General features: G+C 44.8%; 1 protein-coding gene across 1 annotated transcript in view; it reads right to left on the minus strand.

The window, feature by feature from the left end:
- Nucleotides 1-684: 684 nt before the first annotated feature.
- The window catches only part of LOC113013699 (putative bifunctional UDP-N-acetylglucosamine transferase and deubiquitinase ALG13), a 38,896-nt gene continuing 13,690 nt past the window's right edge, over nucleotides 685-25,890 (minus strand). Inside the window, exons 5-17 of the mRNA XM_026154833.1 lie at nucleotides 10,611-10,728; nucleotides 10,412-10,476; nucleotides 9,221-9,321; nucleotides 9,053-9,138; nucleotides 8,683-8,953; nucleotides 8,356-8,463; nucleotides 7,967-8,114; nucleotides 3,287-3,407; nucleotides 2,943-3,062; nucleotides 2,770-2,810; nucleotides 2,147-2,264; nucleotides 1,767-1,874; nucleotides 685-1,319 (exon numbers count right to left, since the gene is read on the minus strand). Coding sequence (XP_026010618.1) covers nucleotides 958-1,319; nucleotides 1,767-1,874; nucleotides 2,147-2,264; nucleotides 2,770-2,810; nucleotides 2,943-3,062; nucleotides 3,287-3,407; nucleotides 7,967-8,114; nucleotides 8,356-8,463; nucleotides 8,683-8,953; nucleotides 9,053-9,138; nucleotides 9,221-9,321; nucleotides 10,412-10,476; nucleotides 10,611-10,728 — 1,767 coding nt within the window. The 3' untranslated portion in view covers nucleotides 685-957. The remainder of the gene's footprint in view (nucleotides 1,320-1,766; nucleotides 1,875-2,146; nucleotides 2,265-2,769; nucleotides 2,811-2,942; nucleotides 3,063-3,286; nucleotides 3,408-7,966; nucleotides 8,115-8,355; nucleotides 8,464-8,682; nucleotides 8,954-9,052; nucleotides 9,139-9,220; nucleotides 9,322-10,411; nucleotides 10,477-10,610; nucleotides 10,729-25,890) is intronic.

The raw sequence follows: 25,890 nt of genomic DNA on the forward strand, positions 1-25,890 counted from the left end.
CTATGAAACAAGCGGCGGTGGATGGAGCAGCTACATCCACGTGAGCTCATCCCGAATGATGATGTCACCATAAGCAAATCCAGATAAAGAGTTCCTGGGCTGAGGGACGTCCCTCCATCACCGCGTTTCTATTCTTGGCTGTGACGCCACTTCCTGTGTCAATAAAGGTTTAAAAATGACAACAGGCGACTCAGTGGGGGTGGGGGGAGTCGTCTCAGGCTTCGCTGCTCATCACAGGTCTGGACAAAGTAGTCGTTCAAACATCCATCAACCTTTGTCTCAGTGTAATCAGATTACTTACTGAACTTCAGTGTCACAGCAGCTGTAATGGAAAAAAATGCCTTTATTGATTTTAGTTTCCATGGAAACTAAGAAAATCAGAGTCAGCCTCCAAAGCTCTCAAATTTTCTGCTGCTATGAATCACACTCACCCCTAACCTGCACAGGTGAGAGTTTTCTACCTGAGAGCTCAAACTGACACACTGAGGCGCTGCCCCCTCGCCAGAGATGACGACCTATCACCTGTAACTCCCCTCTGATCCCCGTCTCTCACGCCCTGTGGAGAATCGCACCTTTCTGGCTTTATTATTTTACTTCCTGTTTGCTCAAAGCATAAAAAACAGGAAGTTAATGTTTGGGACTGTTAGCTGGACAATAGTCATGTGATGAAGCAAAAACGCCATCTGCTGGTGAAACAAACTTTATTCACCCAAAACCCAAAAAACAAAACATCAACACAAAGATCCCTCCACAAATAGGGACTGGTCACACCCACCACCTCATATTGGCTGTCACAACATGAATTTTAACCAACAGCAACATCCATTAACATCCAGCCAATATTTACCTTTAAATCCTAACTTTAATTTTGAAAGTCTTGCTGCAGGAAAAGTGTTCATAATAATGTTACCACTAATTCAAAACAAAAGGGGTTTTAGCCTTGAGCTAATATGCACGTTACATAGTGGGTGGGATGTAGAGTGTGTCTGTGTGGTGAGGGGGCGGGGCAGCAATGTATCCAACAACATGAGAAGGGTTGGGGGCAGGGCAGTAGAGTCGTGGGGCGTGGCCTCCAGTCGATATTGGCCCCCAGTAGACAGAGGACGGGTGGTAGGAAGAGTGGTGAGGGTGGTGGGCGGGATGTGGAAGAGGAGGTGCAGGGGCTGTAGTCAGGTAGGTGCTTGGGGGTGGAGCTTCATATGGCAGGTGGAGCAGTGGGAGAGGAGGGAGGGGCGACTGATCTGGGTAGAGGAGAGCAGAGGAGGGGGCGGAGCCTGGAGGAGTAGGACTGATGGAGGAGGAGCTTTCCATGGAGACACCTGAGGAGACAAACCACATGCCTTTATTTTCAAAGTAAATTCGTTTATAATGCAGAAAATTTGGGTTTTAATGTGGAGGCACACTAATCATGTGACCTGACCAATGACTAACAGCGCCTGCAATTGGCCCATTGTGCTTCTGCCTTCATCTGACTCCAGAATTACTGCACCGCACTTCCTGTCTGTTGCCACGCCTGTTTGCTATGTTCATCCGGTCAAATTTCACCTTAATAACAATACAGTAGTCATTGGGTACAGGAATGTGACAGCTGGATGGTGTAGGGTTTACGCCACCCTTCCCTCCTCATTGCGCCACTCTCACCATTATGCAGCTGTAAAGCTTCACCAACAGACCTGCTGACCTCCGGCACTTCTACACTGTCTTATTGACAAACACTTCCTGTTTTGGCAGCGTGTGCACTCCAAAGGTAAAGGTAAAGTACTGACCGCCGTTGCGTCCCTCTGTCTGTCCATCTGCAGACCTGGAGGATTCTGGGTAGGAGATGGCGGGCTGATGGGAGATCCGCCCAGTCTCAGAGAATGGCTGGGAGGCAGCTGGGGACGGAAGATGGGACAGATCAAGTCACAGTAAAGGGGGTGGAGCTTAAATTAAAACACCTGAGGGACCATCCATGCTGTAATGACATCACTGCACACATCTTCCTGTTAGTCATGTGTTCCCCACAGTTGCCTCCTACCTGATCGCACTGTTTTATTGTGAAAGGCTTCGCTACGGAAGTGAAGGCTCAGCTAAAAGATGAAACTTGCATCTTTTGTATACAGGTGGAGGAAGTGCAGCACCACCTGCTGGAACCGATCACTCTTACCGTGCAGAGGGGGCTCCTGGCCCAGGTAGGGCGTGTAGGGCTGGTAGGGGTAGGCAGTCTCAGGTGAGGAGGCGGGATACAGCTGCTGCTGTTGCTTCCAGCAGCTCTGATGGTACCACTGAGGAGACAGATGGTCACATGACGGTCACATGACAAATTCACAGCATCATGTCATCACCTGAACCTGAAACACCTGCAGAATCATCTATAAACATTCAAAGAACCTGAAGGAAACGTGTGTCTCTTTGAAACGGCAGCCACAGGTTAAAGGAGAGGAACACCAGTCACATGACCTCCACAGGACCCAGGTGATCAGAGTGCCCTTGGAAGATGTTTACCACACCTGCAAGTGACTCAGGTGCACTCAGACTTCTGCTGCTAAAACAGATCTGCCAGTGGAGGAGCTGAGCTAGTTTCAGTCATTATGTCCTGTTTATAGGTCGGAAACCTGCAGTCAGCTGAGACTGAAGGATCACCTGGATGATAACGAAAGGTTTCTCCCACTGAAAACGTCCAGAACAGAATCAACATTCTGTGATGCTCCGTGAGTTCATTCAGGCGTCTCACCTTCACCTGTCAGCGCCGCTTCAAATACTGCTGTTTATTGTTCAGGTGTCTCTTACCTGGATGCCCAAATTGAAGTAATACTGGAGGACTCTGCAGTCTACACACACACACACACACACACACACACACACACACACACACACACACACACACACACACACACACACACACATAAATCAAACTGATCCATATGGATACAAACTGTAGACACAAGCTTTTGACCTCTGACCTCTTGGTAAATCCCTTCCATTAGGGTCATATGAATAAGGGGGCGGGGCTACCACAGTGCAGAGCGGCTCACCCAACTCATTAACCGACCAGGAAGAAGCAGCTGGCATCGCCATGGCAACTGGAACCAGAAAACGTGTTAGTGTATGGCAACCTACTGAGAACCAATGAGACTGTCAGACTTCGTGTCAGCTAAAGCTCTCAGAGGTGACAGAAGTCCCTCCCCCTGATATTCAGACTTCCTGTTTTAGAGGTGCAGCCAATCAGAGCCAATTAAAGCGGGTTCAGGCCTTAAACAGGGCAGAGCTCTGAGAGAAGTAACTGAGGTGGGCAGTGTTTGCTTACCTGAGCGTGTCTGCGCGTGTGTGGCTGACAGCAGGTGAGCAGCTGCTGGTAGCCGTGATGAGGAAGAGGAGGGTGAGGAGGAAGATGGAGACGAGCAGATGACTGACAGCGGCTTCACTACCTGACACACACACACACACACACACACACACACACACACACACAGCAGTGAGCGAACACCTGCAGCTCTGCAGGCAGCCACAGGGGGCAGCACATCAGGATTCTGTGATCAAAAGATCTCAATTTGTTTTCAGTCACAGCGATTCTGCTCGTACAGACAGAACCCGCCAAGCGTTTTCTTTTTCCCCCCTTTTTTAATACAAAATATTTTTATAGAGTATTTATGGATAAAGTTTACAAAGAAAGAAAAGACGGACAACAAACTGTTTATAATGAATACAAAACAGAACTTCTCATGTTAGAACATTGTTTTCCTCTTATTATTTACCAAACAAGCAACGAAAAGAAAAAAACAACAAGATAACCAAAGCCAGAGGGATTATGATATTAACTAACCCTGTCCACAAGAACCACACAGAAGTTAGCTGCAACATCACTGAGCTTCACATTCCCGTTAACACAGACAGACATCAGACCACTATGGAGAAGCAAATCCGTTAGTCAGCTGGAACATCCGTAAGTTGAAGTTTAGAGACGTTTTCCAGAAAGAGACCCCAAATTTTATCGAATGTGCCCTTTTGGTTCTGGATGGAGCAGTGGATCTTTTCCAGACTGAGACATGACATGAGATCAGCAAGCCACCGAACATGGGAGGGCGGGGCAGCGGCCTTCCACCTCATCAAAATGGCACGCCTAGCCAAGAGGGAGCCAAAGGACAGCAGCCTGCGCTTTGCTCTGGGAATATACTAATCATCCTCTCCCGCTGTACCACAGAGAGCATGTAGGGGGTTGAGAGCTAGTTTCAGGCCGGTAGCCTTGTTCGAAGTGCAGAAAACCTCCTCCCAAAAATTTGCCAGGGCAGGTCCAAAACATGTGGGTTAGATTGGCATCATCAGACCCGCACCTGTTACAGTGAGGGTCTAAACTGGGATAAAGCTTAGCTAGTTTGGATTTAGATAAGTGGGCTCTGTGGACTACTTTGAATTGTAACAGGGAATGATGGGCGCAGAGTGAGTCCCAGACGGAGTGAGTCCCAGACGGAGTGAGTCCCAGACGGAGTGAGTCCCAGACGGAGTGAGTCCCAGACGGCATCTGACATAGATACACCCAACTCCTTCTCCCATGTGGACTTGAGAATGGGAGCTGGGGTTACACTGCACAGTTTATTATAGATGCGAGACATTACAGCTTTGCGTGATAGTTGCAAATTAAGGAGCTCGACCAGTAAGTTGGCAGCTGGAGCTTCTGGAAAATTTGAGAGGTGGGATTGCAAAAAATGTCTGCTTTGTAAATATCTAAAAAAGTGAGTTTTGGGAAGATGTATTTTCCTGCCAGCTGATCGAATGATGATAGTTTATTGTATATAAAGAGACCTTTAAAGTAAATAATACCTGCTCTAAACCAGACCTGGAACAAGTTGTCCAAAGCTGGGGGAGGAATAGGTGGTTTGAAAGGATGGGGCTTTGAAGTGAAAAATAATTAAGATTGAAATGTCTCCTTAACTGCGCCCAAACCCTGAGGGAGTGCCGAATTATTGGATTAGATGTAAAGTTGTCAATGAATGAAGGAAGAGAAGAACCCAGAAAGGAGGCAAGAGAAATTCCCTGAGTTGAGCCTGATTCCATTGCCAGCCAGCTGGTGGGGCCCACACCCTCCCCAGACTGGAACCAGTAGGTCAGGGACCGAATGTTGGCAGCCCAATAGTAAAAACGGAAGTTGGGGAGTGCCAGACCCCCTTCAATCTTAGGTTTCTGTAAATGCACCTTAACTACTCCAGGTCGTTTACCCTTCCAAATATAAGAGGAGATTCCAGGAGAGTCTAGAGTTGTAAAGAAAGACTTGGGGATGAAGACTGGTAAAGATTGAAATAAGTAGGTCTCAAAGGTACGGTTTAACTTGGTTTAAATCCTACCTCTCAGAGAGGCCGTTCTCTGTTGCTATGGGGCAACACTCCTTGGCTTCTGCTCCTATTTACTGTGGTGTGCCTCGAGGGTCCGTGCTCGGTCCTGCTCTTTTCTCTTTGTACATGTTGGGATTAATTTTTAGAAAATACAACATCTCCTTTCACCGTTATGCCAATGATATCCAGATTTATTCACCTCTGAAATCCGATGTGTCTGCTTCTTTGCAACCTCTGTTCAACTGTTTGCATGAAGTTAAAATTTGGTTATCACATAATTTTCTTACATTGAGCGAAAATAAGACCGAAATCATAGTCTTTGGTAGTCACACTCTGCCACACATCGAACTCCAGGTTTCTGTAAACGTCCCCGTCCAGAGACTTCATCACTTTGTAGGGCAGAGACAGTCTGGAGGGGGGCAGAGCTTCTGCAGGAGGCTGAACAACAAAAACATTACATCAGCTGCAGTTCCTCTGATGTCCAGCAGAGGCAGCAGTGAGTCAGTCCCATAAACTTCCATGTTTGCTGTCTGCTAGCTTCACCTGACCAATAATATGGCTGCTGTGAGGTTACCGTACCAACAGATCATCCAAGAAGGCGGAGCTCCAGTTTAATGAGTGAAATTCAACAGTTATGATTGGATGCCACTGACTTGCACGTCACGGATTCTTCTGGCATCATTTGGCTCTTTGCATTTTTACCTTTCTTACTTCACCAATGACGAGTTCACGTGTTCCAGCTCCTGCTGATGGCGTCCTACGACTCTGAACAAACTCAGGCTGAAACTAGACATTAAAAGCTGCAGAACAGAGGTCGTCACTGCAGAGCCTCAGGCGTGAAGCAGGAAGTAGAGCGTGTTTCTAAAGACCCTGGTGGCTCCTCTGAATGTTCTGGTTATCACATAATTTTCTTACATTGAGCGAAAATAAGACCGAAATCATAGTCTTTGGTAGTCACACTCTGCTAGACCGGTTAGCTGATGCCCTTGGCCCTCTCGCCAGCCATCTCTCGCTCACTGTAAGAAACCTCTGAGTGTTCCTGGATGGCTCTCTTTTAAACTTCAGAAACACGTCTCCACTGTGGTAAAAACAGCTTTTGCCAGTTGCGTCAGATATCCAAAGCAAAGCCGTTCCTTCCTTTAAAGGACCTTGAAAAGCTTATCCACGCATTTATCACATCCAGACTGGACTACTGTAACTCCCTCTACTCGGGCCTCCAACACTCTTCTCTTTACCGGCTTCAGTTAATTCAAAATGCAGCTGCGCGTCTTTTAACAGGTACGAGAATCTATGAACGCATAACTCCCAATTTTAGCCAAATTACATTGGCTCCCTGTCAAATATCACATAGATTTTAAAATTCTTTAGTTCACTTTTAAAATTCAGAATAATTTAGCGCCCAGCTATCTCTCTGAACTCCTCCACTTACACAATCCCAACAGAGCACTTAGATCGTCCAATCACAGGCTCCTTGCACAACCTAGGACTCAAATGAAGTCGAGAGGTGACCGGGCCTTTGCAACCGTGGCACCCAGACTCTGGAATAACCTCCCTGTTCATATTCGTACTGCCGAGTCGATCCAGTCATTTAAATCACGTCTTAAAACGTATTTTTTTACTTTGGCCTTTGATTCTAACTCGTTGGCTGTTTTAGCTTATTGTGTTGTTGTGTTGATATTGACCCTTTCCAACCTGTGGGCCAGCGCTTTAGCTAGGATCTTAAAGTCAAGGTTCAGAAGTGAAATCAGCCGGTATGATGCACACTCAGTTGTCGTTCCCCTTTTTTGCAATTAAAGTTTATGGGACGCGCGCGCACACACACACACGCACGCACGCACGCACGCACACACACACACACACACACACACACACACACACAATTAAAGTCAGTTTCTGATGAGTTTTCACAGTAAAAACCTCTCAGACCTTTACTGTGAAAGGTTACTAAGGGGAAGGAAGTGAAAATCTGAAGTGAGCAGTGGCGTCCTCACCCTGGTCCTCCACTGTGCTTATGTCCTCCTGCTCCTCCTCTGACGAGCACACGGGAGTGTTTCTGGGTGGGGGGGCAGGGGAGAGGGGCCCAGAGCCTCTCTGAACTCTATAGGAGGAGCCAGAGGGAGGGGCTGGGGCACCAATGGAGGGGGGAGGAGCCACAGTGGGGCCCTGCATAGGAAACGGTAAAATGTGACCTGAAAATGTTACACCTGACTCTTCTTCTTCGACAACAAGTCTGTGACCAATCATCAGCCGCCTCACTCAAGGGCCCTTTCTATTGGCTGCCAGCAACAACCAAGAAAAGACTGTATATAAAAGATAGACATGTTTGTAGGAGTTTAAAACTGCATTCTTGTTAATGGCCTAGAGGGGGCGATAGCTATGGTCACGTGGAAGTGGAAAAAACCTCAGTTACTCATCTCAGCTCACACACAATAAAATGGAGTCTGACGTCTCAGAGGACAAATATCTGGGACACTCTTAAAGATGTGATGTCGCTGCTTACCTCACCTGTCCTCAGTAATGTAGAATCTGGTTTTTGAGTAACCATCATTTAAACGTGTTTACCATAAACCACGTGAAGCACACGGCCCCTCCCACCTGCCTCAGCGCTCCGTGCACACACGCGCCGCATCATCGGAGGATTTTTCCAAGTACATACTCACTGGCAGCGGAGGGAAGACACCGTCGCTGGCGCCATCGAGCTGGTAGTACGAGATGGCTGCGTCCAGATCGGCCGGCTCCTCCACCGCCTCGGGAAAACCAAACTGACACTCTTTGTTCAGAGCCGCCGCCAGCTGACGCCGAGTGCGCCTGAAAAAAACCACGGAGGAGAAAATAAAAACCCACCGACTGACATCACATCCTCTTTCAGGCCAGAGTGACTTTGTCTGCGATTACGGCACCTCATGTCACATGACTCGATTCATTTTAAAAACAGGAGCTGCTTCAGAGATCAGCTGACCGGTCATTCCTGGTGGTTACATCAGTGTCGTGCATGTTGGCGTGTCGTGCGTGTTGCCGTGTCATGCGTGTTGGCGTGTCGTGCGTTTACCGGGACCTGAAGGTGAAGCTCTCGTAGTCCTGATAATACCTGCGACCAGGATGGTAATAGGTCAGCTGAGTACCAATCAGGTGACGGTTCAGGAAATGGGTGGAGCTTCTGACCAGAAACATTTGCGCGCGTGCACACACACACACACACACACATACACACACACACACACTCCTCATTAACATGATATTTTTCACTGATGGTCAGAGCCACTGACATCGATCAGGTAACTAAGGGGGCGGGTCCCACCTTCAGAAAAGTGCATTTAAAACATTTGTGTCTGTGATGGAGTCAAACTGCACAGGTGCATCTCAGGTAAAGTCTCACCTTAAGGCTCCGTAGCGTGGTGTTCGGGCTGGGGGGGGATGGTGATGGCGAGGGGGGGCATAGGGGTTATAGGTCATAGCTCCAGGTGATGGAGGAGGGGGTGGGCGGGGGTGGCCCGCCGGTTGGAAGCGAGGTGGCAGACTCGAGGGGGCGGGGCCTCCATAGGAAGGAGGAGGTGGGATTAGCAGCTCTGTTCCCTTCATCCCACGAGATTTCCTGAAGTAGCGATGGCGGTGATGCCGCTGACGCCGCTGACCACGAGAGTCCGGGTCTGAGGGAGAGACAGGAAGAGACCGTACAGGAAGTCAGGTGAGTAACACAGGAAAAGGATAATACAAAACAGGGAGTGGATGGGAAAAAAAAAAAGCACCGAGGTCTCCTTTCCTGGAGGGGGCAGCCACATTCCAGACGGGAACCGGATTCACGGGTTTGAGGTCCGTCAGAGGGACCAGGTGTCTGTGAGGAAAGACACATGAGTGATGTCACAGCGGCACTGATGGACGTGATCCTGCCGTGTGTGTGCGTGTGTGTGTGTTACTTCTTGCCCAGTTTCTCGATGAACACCGTGATGGCGGATGAGTGCGTTCCCACTTCCTGGATGAAGGCGTTGTAGTACTTGCCCTTCGGCTCCAGACGCACCTGAAACAAGTTTCATTCCTGATGTCACAAACATGGTGGCTAGGGGGTGGAGCCAAAAACAAAATGCCACCTATCTTATAGTACCACAAATGTTTTTGGAGCTTCATTCATAAGAGTTACAGACAGTAACCACAGACAGTAACTGTTTTTCAGTGCTTTCAGTGTCTGAACAGCTGATTAAAGTTTGACCTCTGACCCCTCGCTGTAGTGACCTCACCAAAAACTCACAACACGCATACCGAGACGCCTCAGAGGTCACGCTACCCAGAGTCCCCTTGATGTTTACGTGCTTGATAATTACATTCTCCAAAACTACTTCCTCCAAATGTTTCAGCATAAAAGCCTCTTTAAGAAGTGAAGTTCAGTGTAGTGAAATGCTGAGAGCTTTTAATTTGAAAGGAATACAGGAAGTGTCAAGAGTTTGTAAAGGAGAGTGAGCCTAGATGCACTGGTGGATTATTTTATTGCAGGTGAGGTCAAAGGTCAGAGAGCGGTTCCTTTTTTTCTCGTCATGTAAAATGTTGACAGAGCTTTGACGAGGACGTCCGTCTCTGCACATCAACATAAATCAGAATAAAAAAAATAATTCACCATGTCATAAACAGCGCCAGCCTTATTAAGCATCACTGGGCACTCTCCCTTTGTATCCTGTAGCATCTAGATAACCTGCCGGCTGTGAGGTCAGAGCCTGAGGCGGTTTGGTGTGAATGAACTCTGACCTCTGTGTCTGAACCTTGTTCACATCCGCATTATAAAGTTTTCAGTAATAAATGGTAAATGGCCTAGTCCCTAAGGACCCCAAAGCGCTTTACATATCCAGTCATCCACCCATTCACGCATACATTCACACACTGGTGATGGCAAGCTACATGTAGCCACAGCCACCCTGGGGCGCACTGACAGAGGCGAGGCTGCCGGACACTGGCGCCACCGGGCCCTCTGACCATCACCAGTAGGCAACGGGTGAAGTGTCTCGCCCAAGGACACAACGACCGAGACTGTCCAAGCCAGGGCTCGAACCAGCAACCTTCCGATTACAAGGCGAACTCCCAACTCTTGAGCCACGATCGCCCCAATACAGTCTTCTTACCTGACACTTGTCTCCCAGGAAGTACCGCCTCCCTGCAAACACCATGTAGTCCGTCTTCTGCATCTCTATCACAGTGATCAGATTAGACCGTCACAGGAAGTAATCAGATTACACAGCCGTCAGTTGTACAGTGTCCAGCTTCAGTTCACCAGCATTACTTTATCCTGACGCTGGTCTGGATTAGTTAAACCTGCGTTACCTTTGCAGGTGTCCTGCCACACATCGAACTCCAGGTTTCTGTAAATGTCCCCGTCCAAAGACTTCATCACTTTGTAGGGCAGAGACAGTCTGGAGGGGGGCAGAGCTTCTGCAGGAGGCTGAACAACAAAAACATTACATCAGCTGCAGTTCCTCTGATGTCCAGCAGAGGCAGCAGTGAGTCAGTCCCATAAACTTCCATGTTTGCTGTCTGCTAGCTTCACCTGACCAATAATATGGCTGCTGTGAGGTTACCGTACCAACAGATCATCCAAGAAGGCGGAGCTCCAGTTTAATGAGTGAAATTCAACAGTTATGATTGGATGCCACTGACTTGCACGTCACGGATTCTTCTGGCATCATTTGGCTCTTTGCATTTTTACCTTTCTTACTTCACCAATGACGAGTTCACGTGTTCCAGCTCCTGCTGATGGCGTCCTACGACTCTGAACAAACTCAGGCTGAAACTAGACATTAAAAGCTGCAGAACAGAGGTCGTCACTGCAGAGCCTCAGGCGTGAAGCAGGAAGTAGAGCGTGTTTCTAAAGACCCTGGTGGCTCCTCTGAATGTTCTGGTTATCACATAATTTTCTTACATTGAGCGAAAATAAGACCGAAATCATAGTCTTTGGTAGTCACACTCTGCTAGACCGGTTAGCTGATGCCCTTGACCCTCTCGCCAGCCATCTCTCGCTCACTGTAAGAAACCTCTGAGTGTTCCTGGATGGCTCTCTTTTAAACTTCAGAAACACGTCTCCACTGTGGTAAAAACAGCTTTTGCCAGTTGCGTCAGATATCCAAAGCAAAGCCGTTCCTTCCTTTAAAGGACCTTGAAAAGCTTATCCACGCATTTATCACATCCAGACTGGACTACTGTAACTCCCTCTACTCGGGCCTCCAACACTCTTCTCTTTACCGGCTTCAGTTAATTCAAAATGCAGCTGCGCGTCTTTTAACAGGTACGAGAATCTATGAACGCATAACTCCCAATTTTAGCCAAATTACATTGGCTCCCTGTCAAATATCGCATAGATTTTAAAATTCTTTAGTTCACTTTTAAAATTCAGAATAATTTAGCGCCCAGCTATCTCTCTGAACTCCTCCACTTACACAATCCCAACAGAGCACTTAGATCGTCCAATCACAGGCTCCTTGCACAACCTAGGACTCAAATGAAGTCGAGAGGTGACCGGGCCTTTGCAACCGTGGCACCCAGACTCTGGAATAACCTCCCTGTTCATATTCGTACTGCCGAGTCGATCCAGTCGTTTAAATCACGTCTTAAAACGTATTTTTTTTACTTTGGCCTTTGATTCTAACTCGTTGGCTGTTTTAGCTTATTGTGTTGTTACCTATTGTTTGTTGTCCTGTTTTATTGTTTGTTTTAATTGTCTCGTGTTTTCACTGACTGTGAAGCACTATGGTCAACACTGTTGTTTTAATATGTGCTATATAAATACATTTTGATTTGATGTGTAAGAATTTAGGAAGGATATTCATTTTAATTGAATTAATTCGTCCGACCACAGTTGTGTTCAGGGGTGACCACTGTTGAAGGCTTTGTTTGACATTCTTCAATAGTGTAAAAAAGTCGGCTTTGAGAAGTTGTTTATACTTTCTTGTAATTGTAATACCAGGTAGGTGAACTGCTCCTTGACCACTTTAAAGGGGAAACCCGACAAATCTATTGGAAATGCTTCTTCATTTGATAGACAAAGTTCGCTCTTGGACAGATTTAATTTATAACCACAGACTTGACTGAAACGCGTGAGTAGAGACAATATAGACGTTAGGGAAGCATGTGCATTTGAGATAAAAAGCAATAAATCGTCAGCATAGAGAGAGACTGTTCAGTTTGACCTCTTTGTATGCCCTGGACAAGTTTACTGCTTCGAAAAAGCATTGCTAAAGGTTCAGTAGCTAGATCAAATAACAACGGGCTAAGGGGCCGGTCCTGACGTGTGCCACGTTTGAGTGGGAATGGTTTTGATTTCTGGCTATTAGTGCAAACAGACGCAACAGGGGACAAGTATGGGCACTTGATCCATGAGATGAAGTTGGGACCGAACCCAAATCTTTCCAGCACAGCAAATAAATAGTTCTACTCTACACGGTCAAATGCTTTTTCTGCATCGAGGGAAAGAACACATTCTGGAGTGTCCTTGGACGGCGTGTGCAGGTTATTAACAATTATTAATATTACCCCTGATATTGACCCTTTCCAACCTGTGGGCCAGCGCTTTAGCTAGGATCTTAAAGTCAAGGTTCAGAAGTGAAATCGGCCGGTATGATGCACACTCAGTTGTCGTTCCCCTTTTTTGCAATTAAAGTTATGGAAGCGTCGTACCAGGAGGTTGGCAGTTTGCCTTGTGTGAATGCTTCAGATAGAACAGAGTGGAGGATGAACAAAATTAAACAAGATTTAAACAGCATTTACGACGAGGAAATCGAAAAAAAGCTCAAATTTACAAAACAAAAGTATTATGAGACGGGACCTAGGGCGCTGAAGCTTCTGTCGTGGAGACTGCGAAAACAACAGGAAAAGAACAGAATTCATAAAATCAGGAACCCTGAGTCACAAATTATTTGCAGTAAACTGGAGGATATCCAACGGGCATTTGAACAGTATTACAAAGACCTATATACCCAACCTCCCCTAGTAGAGAATACAATGATGGAAGCCTTTCTAAACTCATTAGACCTACCATCTATAGGAGAATTGCAAAATAAAAAACTCATGGCAGAGATAACTGCTGAAGAGCTGCATAAAGCCATTTCCAGACTGAAGGCGAATAAGGCACCAGGTACAGACGGTTATCCGTCCGAATGGTATAAAGCATTTAGGACACAAGTAACACCAGTGCTGCTTAATTGCTTTAATCATACACTAAGAACAGGAGTAGCCCCACAATCTTGGAGAGAAGCAGTTATCTCAATTATCCCAAAAGACGGCAAAGATAAAAAAGAATGCAGCTCGTATAGGCCAATTTCTATCCTTAACGTGGACTATAAATTATTTGCTTCAATACTAGCTAAGAGACTGGAATCAATTATCCCGGAGCTGATAGACTTAGATCAGACAGGCTTTGTTTCAAATAGACAGACTCAGGACAACCTGAGGAGAACGCTACAAGTGATGGATCATATAACATCAGGAAATATTAGTGCAATGTTGGTCAGCCTAGATGCCGAAAAGGCATTCGACTCGGTGGGTTGGGAATATCTATTTAGGGTACTAGCAAGATTCGGATTCAAAGATGGCTTCATTAAATGTATCAAAGCACTGTATTACTCCCCAACAGCCAGGATCAGGATTAATGGACACCTGTCTCAAAATATTACTCTGAAGCGAGGGACACGCCAGGGCTGTCCCTTGAGCCCGTCCCTGTTCGCCTTGTACATTGAGCCTCTGGCTCAGGCTATTAGAGAAAACTCTGAAATACAAGGAATAATGATCAGGGGTGAAGAACACAAGACTTGTATGTTTGCGGATGATGTTCTTCTTTTTATTACAAATCCTGAATCTAGTTTGTCCCAATTGATGACCTTACTAAAAGCCTACAATCACTACTCTGGCTATAAACTAAATATTCAAAAGACTCAATCCCTTACGTTCAATTATACACCTCGACCGGAAACTGTAAAGAAATTTAACTTCAAATGGGACTCTCCCACAATAAAATACTTGGGAGTAAACCTAACGAAAGACATGTCTAGACTCTATGAAATTAATTATTGCCCCCTCAACAAAGAGATCAAATCTGACCTAACTCGGTGGTCTCTCCTCCCTTTGGATATGAGTAATAGAACAGAAATAATTAAAATGAACGTTCTGCCTCGAATTCTCTATCTCTTCCAGTCACTACCCCTGGAGATAACCCAAAAACAATTTGACGAGTGGGACAGATGGATCTCACGGTTCATCTGAAACGGCAGAAGACCAAGGGTCCAGTACGAGCTTTGCCGTGCTTACAAGATTACTACTACACCGCACAACTGAAGCCCCTGGTAAACTGGTGCTCCCCAAACTATGAAGCTAAATGGAAAAATATGGAAATTACACAATTAGACTTCCCATTACAGTCTCTTTTAGGAAATAAGAACCAAGCTGAAAAATTTTACAAAGATTTGAACCATTTCACCCGGTTCACCCTGAAACTATGGTTCAGGGTAGTGGGGAAACTACAAATAGAAAAACAGGCTAGGACCTTGAATTGGATAGCTTATGACCCGGAGTTTGTGCCTGCCAGGCTGGATGGGACCTTTAAACAGTGGACTCTGAGAGGAATTACTTCTTTTTGTTCACTAGCAACAAATGGGGGAATCCAAAGCTATAAAACCATCTCAGATACATACGGACTGGCAAAGCATGACTTCTTTAGATACTTGCAGGTTAGAGACTATTACAACAAGACGTTACTATTCAGAGATGAAAACGAATACAACCTAATTCATATCTTTCAAGAGGCATACAAGAGAAAGGACTCTAAAAAGATGGTCTCTAAAATATACGGTAGTATACAAGCCTCTAAAAATCACTCTACGTTGTACATTAAGCAAAAATGGGAGAGGGAATCAGGCTCACAAATTTCAGAGGACAGCTGGTGGGGAATATGTGAGTCTCAGGCTACCACTGCAAATTCAAGGTCCTTAAGAGAGTTTGGTTGGAAGAATGTAGTGAGATTCTTTAACACTCCTAAACTCACAGCTCGGCAAACAGGCTCACAGAGCCAGGGCCTATGTTGGAGAGGTTGTGGAACCCCCATGGCAAACCATTTTTATGTCTTCTGGGCCTGCCCAGGGATCCAGCCATATTGGGGGGAGGTGGCCCTTGAGATAAACAAAATAATTGGGATTAGAATAGACTATTCATTTGATACGTTGTATCTTGGCAAATTGCCTACGGCACTCCCACATAATGATAATTATTTATTGAAAATACTTTTGGCTGGCTGCAGGAAGGCCATAACCCGAAGATGGCTAAAGGCAGACCCTCCAACTCGGGCCCAATGGCGTGGGATAGTGGAAGAAATTTTTGGAATGGAAAGACTTACCTTTGTCCTTAGACTCGAGCTTGAGAAATTCAAGAAGCTCTGGGAAAAATGGGTTGTGTACTCCCTTTGTACTGAATAATTGAACATTACCATGATGTAAGTAGATGCTATATAACACACACACACACACTTACATACAGTCCTTGTCTTGTAACCAAAGGGGGGTTGCAAGGGGAGGTGCTTTGTAAACTATTGTTTGAAGTTTGTCAATAAAAGGCAGCGAGAGGAGGCCACCATTTGGGGTTCTTTGTCGTGCTGGACACAGATGAGGCCTCCCTTGTGCAAATAATGGATCGATCGACTGTCTTGTTTTCTTCATGATGAATAAGTCTCTAGAATTAGCGGGGTTTGTGGAAACACAGACCCAACATTTATTTGGTCCTTCGGAGCCGGAGCCTAACACATTGCATCAACCGAGGAGAGGGAGAGGACGCCACCGCAACGTCTGGGATGATTGACGTAAAGCCCTGGTGTTTTTGGCTTGCCACCAGGCCGGGAAGTTTGCGCCTGACCTCCCCTCGGGATGGATGACGATTGACGGGATCCAGAGACTCTTCCCATGAATGTAAACAAACAGTGAGTACAGAAGGCCTTAGAGAGCGGCTACGGGCTGTGCGTTAAACGTAGAGCTGGGCGATAGAACGATAACGATATGTATCGCGATATAACTTTTACTCGATAGAGAAATTAAGCTATCGCGATAGACCTCGCCGCTCTTGTCTTCTTTAAAAAAAATAAAAAAAAAAAAGGTCAGCCAATCCAAATTAAGTAGCGCAGAGCCGAACCAATCACAGCCGCAGCGTCACGTCACGTGACTTGTTATGTACAGCACAAGTGCCAAGCCGCACGTGTGTTTGTTTGGGAAGCAGCCAGCGGGTAATGGAGCCAGCGCGTAATGGAGGAAATGAGTGTGCCGAATAGAAAATTCAACCGAGCGTGACCGAAGAAAAACCAGATGATGGTTCCAATGCCGGAGAGATTGTCGAACGGAAGAGCCATAGAAGTTCCGTAGTGTGAAGGTATTTCGGCTATTTCAAGTCTGACAAAAACAGAGTAGCGTGCACTGTAAATTGTGCCGAAAGCAAGTCTGGAAATACAATAAACTGGTGCATGCGTCACACTGTGCGCCACGTTATTGTTTCGGTGAAATGAATTTCTACAATACTGTTAATTCTACTCTCTGCAGTGTTTAAATGCTTACATACACACAGTTACTGTCCGTCCACACATACGACTCGGTTCTGCTTCTATGCCGCAGCTTTGTTTACTTTTTCCCACCGAGGCTTCTAGACTTCTGATTGGCCAACATTTCTGCACGGTTAGGAATCTAGCTCCACCTGCTGCTTTGGCATGTTCATAGCAGCGTTTTCCTTCATTTCTGCCTTTATGTGTGGACGGGATTATTTTTTAAAACGAAAACGGAAAATCTCCGTTTTCAAAAACACCCGTGTACGTGTGGACGTAGCCTCAGTCTCTGACTGGAAGCGCTAATTCGTCATTCGGCTTTTGTTAGACTAAAGTAACTGTTAAAACTGTTTGAAAAGCTAAGCTATACAACAAGGAGAGATTGAGAATTTCCTTTTAGTTCTCAGTTTATTTGATATTGACAAAAGTTAGTCAGTTTTGTCTGTTCTTCTGTAAAACAAACTAAGATTTATTTTTTAGAATTAATATTTTGTTTCTAAGTGGAATTGACAATTTAGTCTGTTTCGTTTGTTCTATTTTGAAACTTAAACGCTTTAGCGGCTGCCTTTTGTGTAGTTTGCAATATTTGCCTTTATTTATCTGAAAAAGTCTCATGTTCCTGAAGTACATCTACCCTGTTGAACTTATTATGGGAAATAAATATTTAAATAAAAACAAGCTGCTGATTATTTCACATTTTACTTGTGAGCAACGGCACATTTAAATCTTACAAATATAGTTATTTGGCTTATATCGTGATAGATATCGTAATCGTCTGAAATGAAAAAAACATATCGTGATATGAAAAAATCTCATATCGCCCAGCTCTAGTTAAACGTGAGTCCGGGAGCGCGCTAGCCGCGTGAGAGAGACGCAGGCTTCTCCGCCATTTGGGGCGTAGAGAGTTCTCCGCCATTTGGGGCGTGGAGAGAACCTAGGTTCAGAGTCCGGAATCTCCGCCATTTGGGGCGTTGGAGAGTGTCCGAAGGTTGAAGTCTCCGCCATATGGGGCGTTTGAGAGTTTTCAACAGAGAGCGCAGGCTGTGCGTGCAGACGCAAGCGATAGGCCTATGTTGTGTGTGTGCGGGCCAGACGTGGTCTGCGTGAGTGTGGCTGATTGTTGTCTTGTAATGGAGAATAAAATGTGTAAGTCTGCCTTAGAAGGAGATGTAAAATTTATGCAGAAAGTTTTACCAGGCAGCACGCAGTATGTAGGTTGTTGGTGTAAGAAATGTGGATTTGAAGGGACATTAGTGGAAGTTCAGTGTAAAATGCTGGTAGAAAGAATAGCTGTAAGTGTAGCAGGTAAAACAGGTAAAGCGAAGCAGAGGAAGGAATTGCAGTTAGCAGTTGCTAAGTTGTGGCTGGAGCAGGCTCAGAAGAGGAGAGAAGCAAGAATGTTAAAAGAGCAATATTGCAAGAAGTAGTTGTGAAACCTGAGGATGAAACTACAGCTTAATCCACTGCAACTACTCTAGAACAACACCGTAGAAAAGCATTAGAAAGAGCAAGAATGTTAGCAGAAAAGTAGAGTCAGAGAAGAGGGTGAGAGAGCAGAGGCAGAAGTGGAGGAGAGATTAAAGGCATATTAGGAGCAGCATTGAGTCCAAGACAGACTAGGCAAGTGAGGAAACAGAAAGTAAAGTTAGTGAACACAAACGTTACAACTACATATCCATCCCTGACACAACACAAAAAAACAACATATGGTGTTTCTGTAACAGAGTGTGAAGATGAAGAAAGTTTTTCTCCTGATCAATTCCGCGAGTGTGAGCGTGTCTGACGTCATGGTGTGTGTGAAAGGTATCCAGCTGGGCAGACGTGATTCTGCAAGTCACCTGCCCAGTGGCCAAAAAGAAATAAAATAGTTGTGTGGATGAATGATAGCATGAAGAGTGCTTGGTGTTTCTGGGTCTGAAACAGCTGTAATGCTATTTTCTGTTTTGGAGAAAAGTACAGTTAAAGAAGAAAAACAGAGAGAGATGTGTGTTGTTTTAAGCAGTGATGAGAATAATGGAAGTGTGATGAGAGATGAACACAAAAACATACTGAAAATGCATTAACCATACTAACCCCACATGCATATACACATCTGGTGTGTGAAGAAGTTTTACCATGGCACACATTTAGTTACATGAGAACTAAAATTATTATGTGCTAAGACAACAGGGTTATGCTGTATGTTGTGTGTATGGCTGATTGGATGAATGTTTGAGATTAAACTGGCTGTTAATTTGTCTTTTATTACTAAAGTTGAACCTGCCAATTGGGTTGTGACGATTTATCCCCCTGGCATGAAGAACACGTGTCATGACTTAAACAAGGCCTTGCTTTCCTTTATTTTCTTTGATTTCTTTTATTTTCTTTTATTTTGTTACTTTCATGGTGCACTGAAAGTTTTGTTTGATGATCTCTGTTTGAGCAGATCTGCACGATTAGAATCGAAGCATCGTCGAGAAAACTGTTGCAAAGTGAGCTTCTCCAAAATTAAAATGGGCTCTTATTTGGGACAATCAGGAAACAAGTTCCTGTCCAAAAAAATTCAACGAGGAAATCCAGTCTAAATTATTTTTCTTTTTGAAATGACGTTGTTTTGCTGAGCGTGGAAACGAATGCGACGATAATTTCCACAATTAGCAAAAGAAGGAATCACTGAGTGAATGAGTAAGAATTTTAAAATAAATGGGGAACTGACTGACTGACTTAACACCATTGTGTGAAGTCAACCCCCACCTGACAAAGGTGTGGATGTATCTCTGTGTGGTTCTCTGTTGCAGGAGCAGAAGGAGACCACAGGATTCCTCCTGTGGGTCACATGACTATGTGAACTCTGAAAATGTAACCTTTTTAGTTTAAATTCTATGTCTGTGAATTTACCATGTGTGTGTCATTGACTAACTTGTGGTACTCACAGAAGTTACTGTGAGAAAGTGTGTACACACCTGCGCAGCGCTAACATTTGCATTTTTTCTTACAGCATTGCAGTTTTTCATGTGATTTGATGATGTGGTTTTTAGCAGAACAACTGGTGGATGTTTGTTTCTTTATTACAGGTTTTGTTTTCTTTAAGAGTGCATGTAGCATTCAGCAGAAGTGGACAAGTGACATGAGTAAAACAAATAAGAGATTACGATATTTATGGAATAGTTTATTATGGGCTCATTTGCTGGCCACTTTTGAACCCATAATAATAATAATATATGAGTGGAGTGACTTTGCTTAAGAGAAGTCACCGATTACATTAATGTTAACTGAGCACATGGGATGATCCATGTCTGAGGCGAGTTATGGTAATGATAGTGATTTAATGATTTGAGAAAACCTGCACATGACACTTGTCTCGCCCGTGCCGAATGCTTATTACTTTTTTGATATAATTGTTTATACGTGTGAAGGTTGATTTTATTTCCAGATTTTGTATATGCAGGCAATGTTTTCTATTATTGTTGCAGTGATTTGTGTGATTAGCTGTTTATTTACAAGTATTAAACCTATGCAAGTGGTGCATCCTTGTTCAGATGAGGCTTTGATGGCCTATAAGTGAAGTTCACTGATTACAATGTGGAATAACATTGAGATGTTAAATAATTTGGAATAAATTATGGGAAAAAGTAGGAGTTTAATGGGTTTAGAATAAACCTGCAATGATACTTGTCTCTGTGATGCTGAATACTTTATTACTTTCATGATCTATAGTTGGTTGCAAATGTGAAGTTGTTTTAAATTTTAAGACTTTGTCTTCTGTGATACAGGAGCTGGGAGTTAAACAAGTTGAACATTTAAGTGCTGACTAATGTTTTACACAGGGTTACAGCTTGGAGTGAAGCTGCTCCAAGGGACAAACCCTGGAGATTGTTTTAGGGAGACTGTGCGACACTCTTTTACATGTCTCATTGGGGAGTTGACACGTGGCGAAAGCCGTGTGGCGAGAGGAGTGTCATTTTTTCAATTTGTAGATGTCGTGAGGTGCCATGACGAGAAGGAGTGACTGAGAGGATCGCCCACAAAATGGAACTTGAGGGAGCGTGCCAAGCTCCAAAAAGTGACAGCGCAGAGGAGGTCCAGCGATGGACTTGTGGTTCTGTGAACAGCACAAATACAAGGTGACTGTAAAATAACTAACAGCACTTTTTCCACAAGTGAAGCCAGTAACTTACTATCCTAAAAGATTAGCTCTAGTTGCTCGTGCTTTACCTCCATGCGTGAGATCAGTATGTGCAGCAGCTTAAGCTGTACAATGTTTCAATGGTTTATTTCACCTTTTGACATTGTTAGTTCCACACGAGGTAGATGTTTACTATCGCAGACTAAACTTACATTTCTGTCACCTACAAGACACTTGTCTTTAATGTTACTGTTACTCTCACAACCACACATATTACCATAAAGTGGTGCAGAATTCTGAATCTGTCCAACCCTTTTTGCCAACGGAGGAAGGGCACTTCTCATGAGTGTAGAGAGCGCGAGGAGAAGACGTGTAAGCTGAGGAATGACTTAATAGATGTGCCACTCGTTGAGGGAAAGGTTTGGTTTGCTGATGATTTGAGTTTTACAACAGCAGAGGGACAGACTAGAACACGTTTTACTGTAGCAGACAGTGAGAGAGAGTTATCTATGTAGGACAACTAGCATGTGTCATATTTGCTTGAGCAGCAGAGATGCTAGCCTTAACGGAAGCGTGTAAAGCTGTAGAGAGACAATATACACTGATAGGCAGTAGACATTTGCTACTGTACATTTTTCTGTAGTGCAGTGAGTGAGACGCGGTGTGACAACCTCTACAGGGAAACCTGCAGAACACACCAAACTTTTGCAAATTCTGCTGGAGGCAGCGTTGTTAACCAGTGGAATTGCCGTTTGTAAATGTGCAGCACACATGTGAGGGAAAGATCCAGTTGCATTAGGGAAAGTTTTTGCAGATAAGATCACAAAAGAGGCAGCTGTAGTTAAACATGGTGTTAACCTTTTATCAGTACAGCATCAGCAGACATGCAGGCCCACTCACCTACAGCAGGAAAACAGTTGTGACTTACAGAGGGAGCAAGCTTGCAGGATGATTTTTTATCTGTGTGATACACCAGTACTGTCTATAATTTGTATAAGACTGCTGCTATATTGAGCCATTGGCTATGCCATGTCTCAAACAGGAGGGAGATGAGCAGTCGTTATACTCACTCTAGGATTATTAAATACTTTAAAAAAAAACTTTTTTGCAGAGAGAACTAATGGAACAGTAAAGTTAAGATTTAGGAAGACAGGCAGGACATGGTTAGACTGTATAGAATAAGTACATGAGGATTACTCCAACAGAGAACGGTCTGACTCTTTGAGATAACACATGTTAGAGCATTTAGAGTTCCAGTCTTCTGTAGTGATGATAGAAAAGCAGAAGAGAGAGCATATTAGCAGATTAGATGCTTGAAAATGTTTAAAAGTAAAGTAGTCATGAGAACAAATGATCTGCCAGATGATTCTGTTTCTTCGCAGGAGCAGAGCCTGAAGTCTGGAGATTGGATGATGATAAGGCCATGGAGAGGAAGTGCTGGTCCAGTCCACGATGGGAAGGTCCATATCGGATGCTGCTGACGACGACTACAGCAGTGAAGATTGCTGGAAGGAACACTTGGATATATCAAGCGCACTGCAAGAAGGTGACACACGTCCAGGCCAGCTCGGAGTAAGTGGCAGGAAGACCGGGAACAAAGGGGGGGGGAAAGCCTCCAGGGCCCCTCGTCTCAATCCGGTGAAGAAACCAACTGAGCCACAGGTACTCATCAGAATGGCTGGGAATGTGCTGTGCGTCTTCTTGTGCCTGTGGACCCTGAGTGGGATGACAGGGAGCGCACTGGAACAGAGCAAACCACACCCAGTACCCGCATGGGTTTTCAACAACTACTGGTGGCAGTTTAAGAACACAACCGCTCACATAAAGAACGAGACCAATGGTTATGCTTGTGATGCCACTGGCTACACATTCTTCTGGACTGTGGCCCTATAGCATCACTGAGAGCGAGACAGTTTGTTTGGTTGCTTTGGCAACACATCCAGGAACACTGCCAACTTTTCAATTCCTCTGAACCTGAATGGAAGGTTGATTCACCAGTAGCTGGGAAGGTGAACTGCTCTGGTGAGACAGACCTGCTCGTCTGACTCAAAGAATATGACTTGTTGCAGGACATTATACAGTTAAACGAACTGGAAACAGGCCAATTGCCTATGTGTACGAAGGACAATGGATTAGCCCAAGTTGGAGATTAACCATGGAACATGGCAACATCACTTATTCTTTTGTCTTTTGCAAGAAGGATGTAAACAGAGAAGCCTTTTGTCTACATTTACATCATGAACACTTGAGATTTTGAGCCAAGAAGATCAAAACAGCTTGATCCAATTTCCTTTACAAAGCTTTTTCTGTGGTGACAACAGGACAGGAGAAGAGTTGTAAATGCAGATAATTCACAAGTTGACTCTAACCCCCACAGGATGCCTACAGTGAGAAGATTTGGGAGGTTGATAGGAGTCATAAAGAAGGGTGTTGGCTAGGCTGCAGCTTTGAAGTTAGCTGAGAGCCATATGGACAAACATTAAAGTCAACTGATGCGTTTAAATACCTATGTCTGTATACAGTTGGATTGTAGTGACATATGATTTTTGAGAATGATGATTCTTCTTGTTTGACCTTTGACATTCAGTTGTGTACTTGAAGAAATACATGATGAATTGCACGACAGGAGTAGATCCGCCACAAGACTGGATAGCTTGGTTACTGTCTGGTCCTTGGTGGCATCTTCTTTTGAAAATATTAATTCCTGTTTTTGAACTGTTGATATTGATTTGCTTATGTATAGGATGCATTTTACCGTGTATAAGATCATTGCTAACTAAAATGATTTCTGATACATTTGTTAATTATGTACTCTTACAGCAATATGAAATGACTGAAATTACTGACATGACAGAAGCCTGTGTATGAATGAAAGCTACACTGACACTGTCTAAACAAAGGGTGCATAAGTTGAAATTTAAGTATACAATGACAAAAAGGAGGGAAATGTTAAGTCTAATTGTTGAATGTTGCCATTGTGTTTCTTAAATTTGTATAGTCTTAGTTTAAGCAGTAGGATCAAGCCATTCCTTTGATCCTGACCACCTCTCCAGCCACTCTGTGCTGGGGGAGGTTTTATTGTAGATACATCCTAACTGAAAGATCTGTTTCTTTTGATGTAGGCTTCCTGGGTTTATGACCCTTTTGGTCAGCAGGAGGTCTAACACACACACACACACACACACACACACACACACACACACACACACACACACACACACATTCTCACATAACACACACACACACACACACATACACACACACATTCTCACATAACACACACACACACACACATTCTCACATAACACACACACACACACTTACATACAGTCCTTGTCTTGTAACCAAAGGGGGGTTGCAAGGGGAGGTGCTTTGTAAACTATTGTTTGAAGTTTGTCAATAAAAGGCAGCGAGAGGAGGCCACCATTTGGGGTTCTTTGTCGTGCTGGACACAGATGAGGCCTCCCTTGTGCAAATAATGGATCGATCGACTGTCTTGTTTTCTTCATGATGAATAAGTCTCTAGAATTAGCGGGGTTTGTGGAAACACAGACCCAACATAAACGGCCGTGAAATTGGACGGTCTAGCCTTCTGATTAGCGTCACCGCTGTCTCGGTGGAGTTTAATAAACTCAGCCGTCTGATCCTTGCTATCTAAAGTATAACAGGACACTGGCGTAAATTCTCAACTGTCTCATACTTCTGTTTAATCAGTTTTCTGTTTGACGTTTAGTCAGCTGTGTAAAAATCAAGGAGGAACCCACCCAGGGGATTAATAAAGTTTTATTTTATCTAATCTAATAACTTTAATCTCAGCCAAACCGATTTACTCACGAACAAACAAAACACTGAAAAAAGCCCAACAATAACATTTTTAGGTTGTCTAAGTGACTTATATATTACGTTTAACCCGAGCAGCGAAAGTCCGCGGTGATCTGAAAATGATGTGCCGGGCGTTGTGCCGTTCTCGGCCGCATCAGTAACCCTCGAGCTCCCGGCTAGCTTTCGAGCTGGTGGGTAGCAGACGTCTCCGAAAACGGCGAAGCACTTATGCAAATATGCGATATCTTGATAAACCGAGCAGATATTTGATGTTTACAGAGCTACTTTCTCGCCTGAAAATACGTTAAAAGTTTATTTTGTGACCCAGAAAGATTAGTATGAGTAATTTTAAAACTTAGTAGCGGCCGCCATTGTTGGAAACTGGAGTTTGGCTGGGCCGCGCTATGAATTCTGGGATATGGTAAGCCACGAAGGATACACCCGACCCATCCTTCAAATTCGGGGAAAAGGAGGACGCATTTGTTGGCTGCATTCGGAGGAGTCTACGAATTTGGACAGCCTTCGGCGCGTCGCTGTGACGTAATCGGTCTACAAATGCGGCCTCAGGAGGGTGCAGCCCATGAATTTGGACACGACCTTTGTCCCGACTGCCGTTAGACCAAAACCAAGAGAAGAAGAGAGCTCGGCGCGTCACAGGAACAGGAAGTGCTCAAAGTCCAAGCACCACCACCTTCAGAGGTTGCGATCTCTGGAGGATGACGTTGGACAGGCGCTTTAGGCCTGCTGTACAGGTTTTTGATTGGACGAACAATGTTTAGAGCTGTTCTCTGTCCAGCTTGTCGCCGCCCACCGAGACAAGGCGGAGCAGAGATGGCAGCTGCAGTCTGTGGCGCGGTCGCAATAATATTCTCCTGAAGTCTGAAGCAGGAAGTTGATCTTCCCCGGGTCTGAAACGAGACGCTCAGACTGCGAGGCAGCAGCGCCAACCACTGAGCTACCCTGGCACCGCTGTCACACACGCGATGATGTCACCTTCAAGCTACGCTGCGGGACGTACCTGCTGGCTGTAGCTGAAGTTCACGTCTGATCTCGTGGGAGAGTCAGCCACGCCTCCTTCCTGCTCATCCTTTCAAAATAAAATAAAAACAGACTGA

Source organism: Astatotilapia calliptera, chromosome 20 (assembly GCF_900246225.1).
Source record: "Astatotilapia calliptera chromosome 20, fAstCal1.2, whole genome shotgun sequence".
Lineage (NCBI taxonomy): Eukaryota > Metazoa > Chordata > Actinopteri > Cichliformes > Cichlidae > Astatotilapia > Astatotilapia calliptera.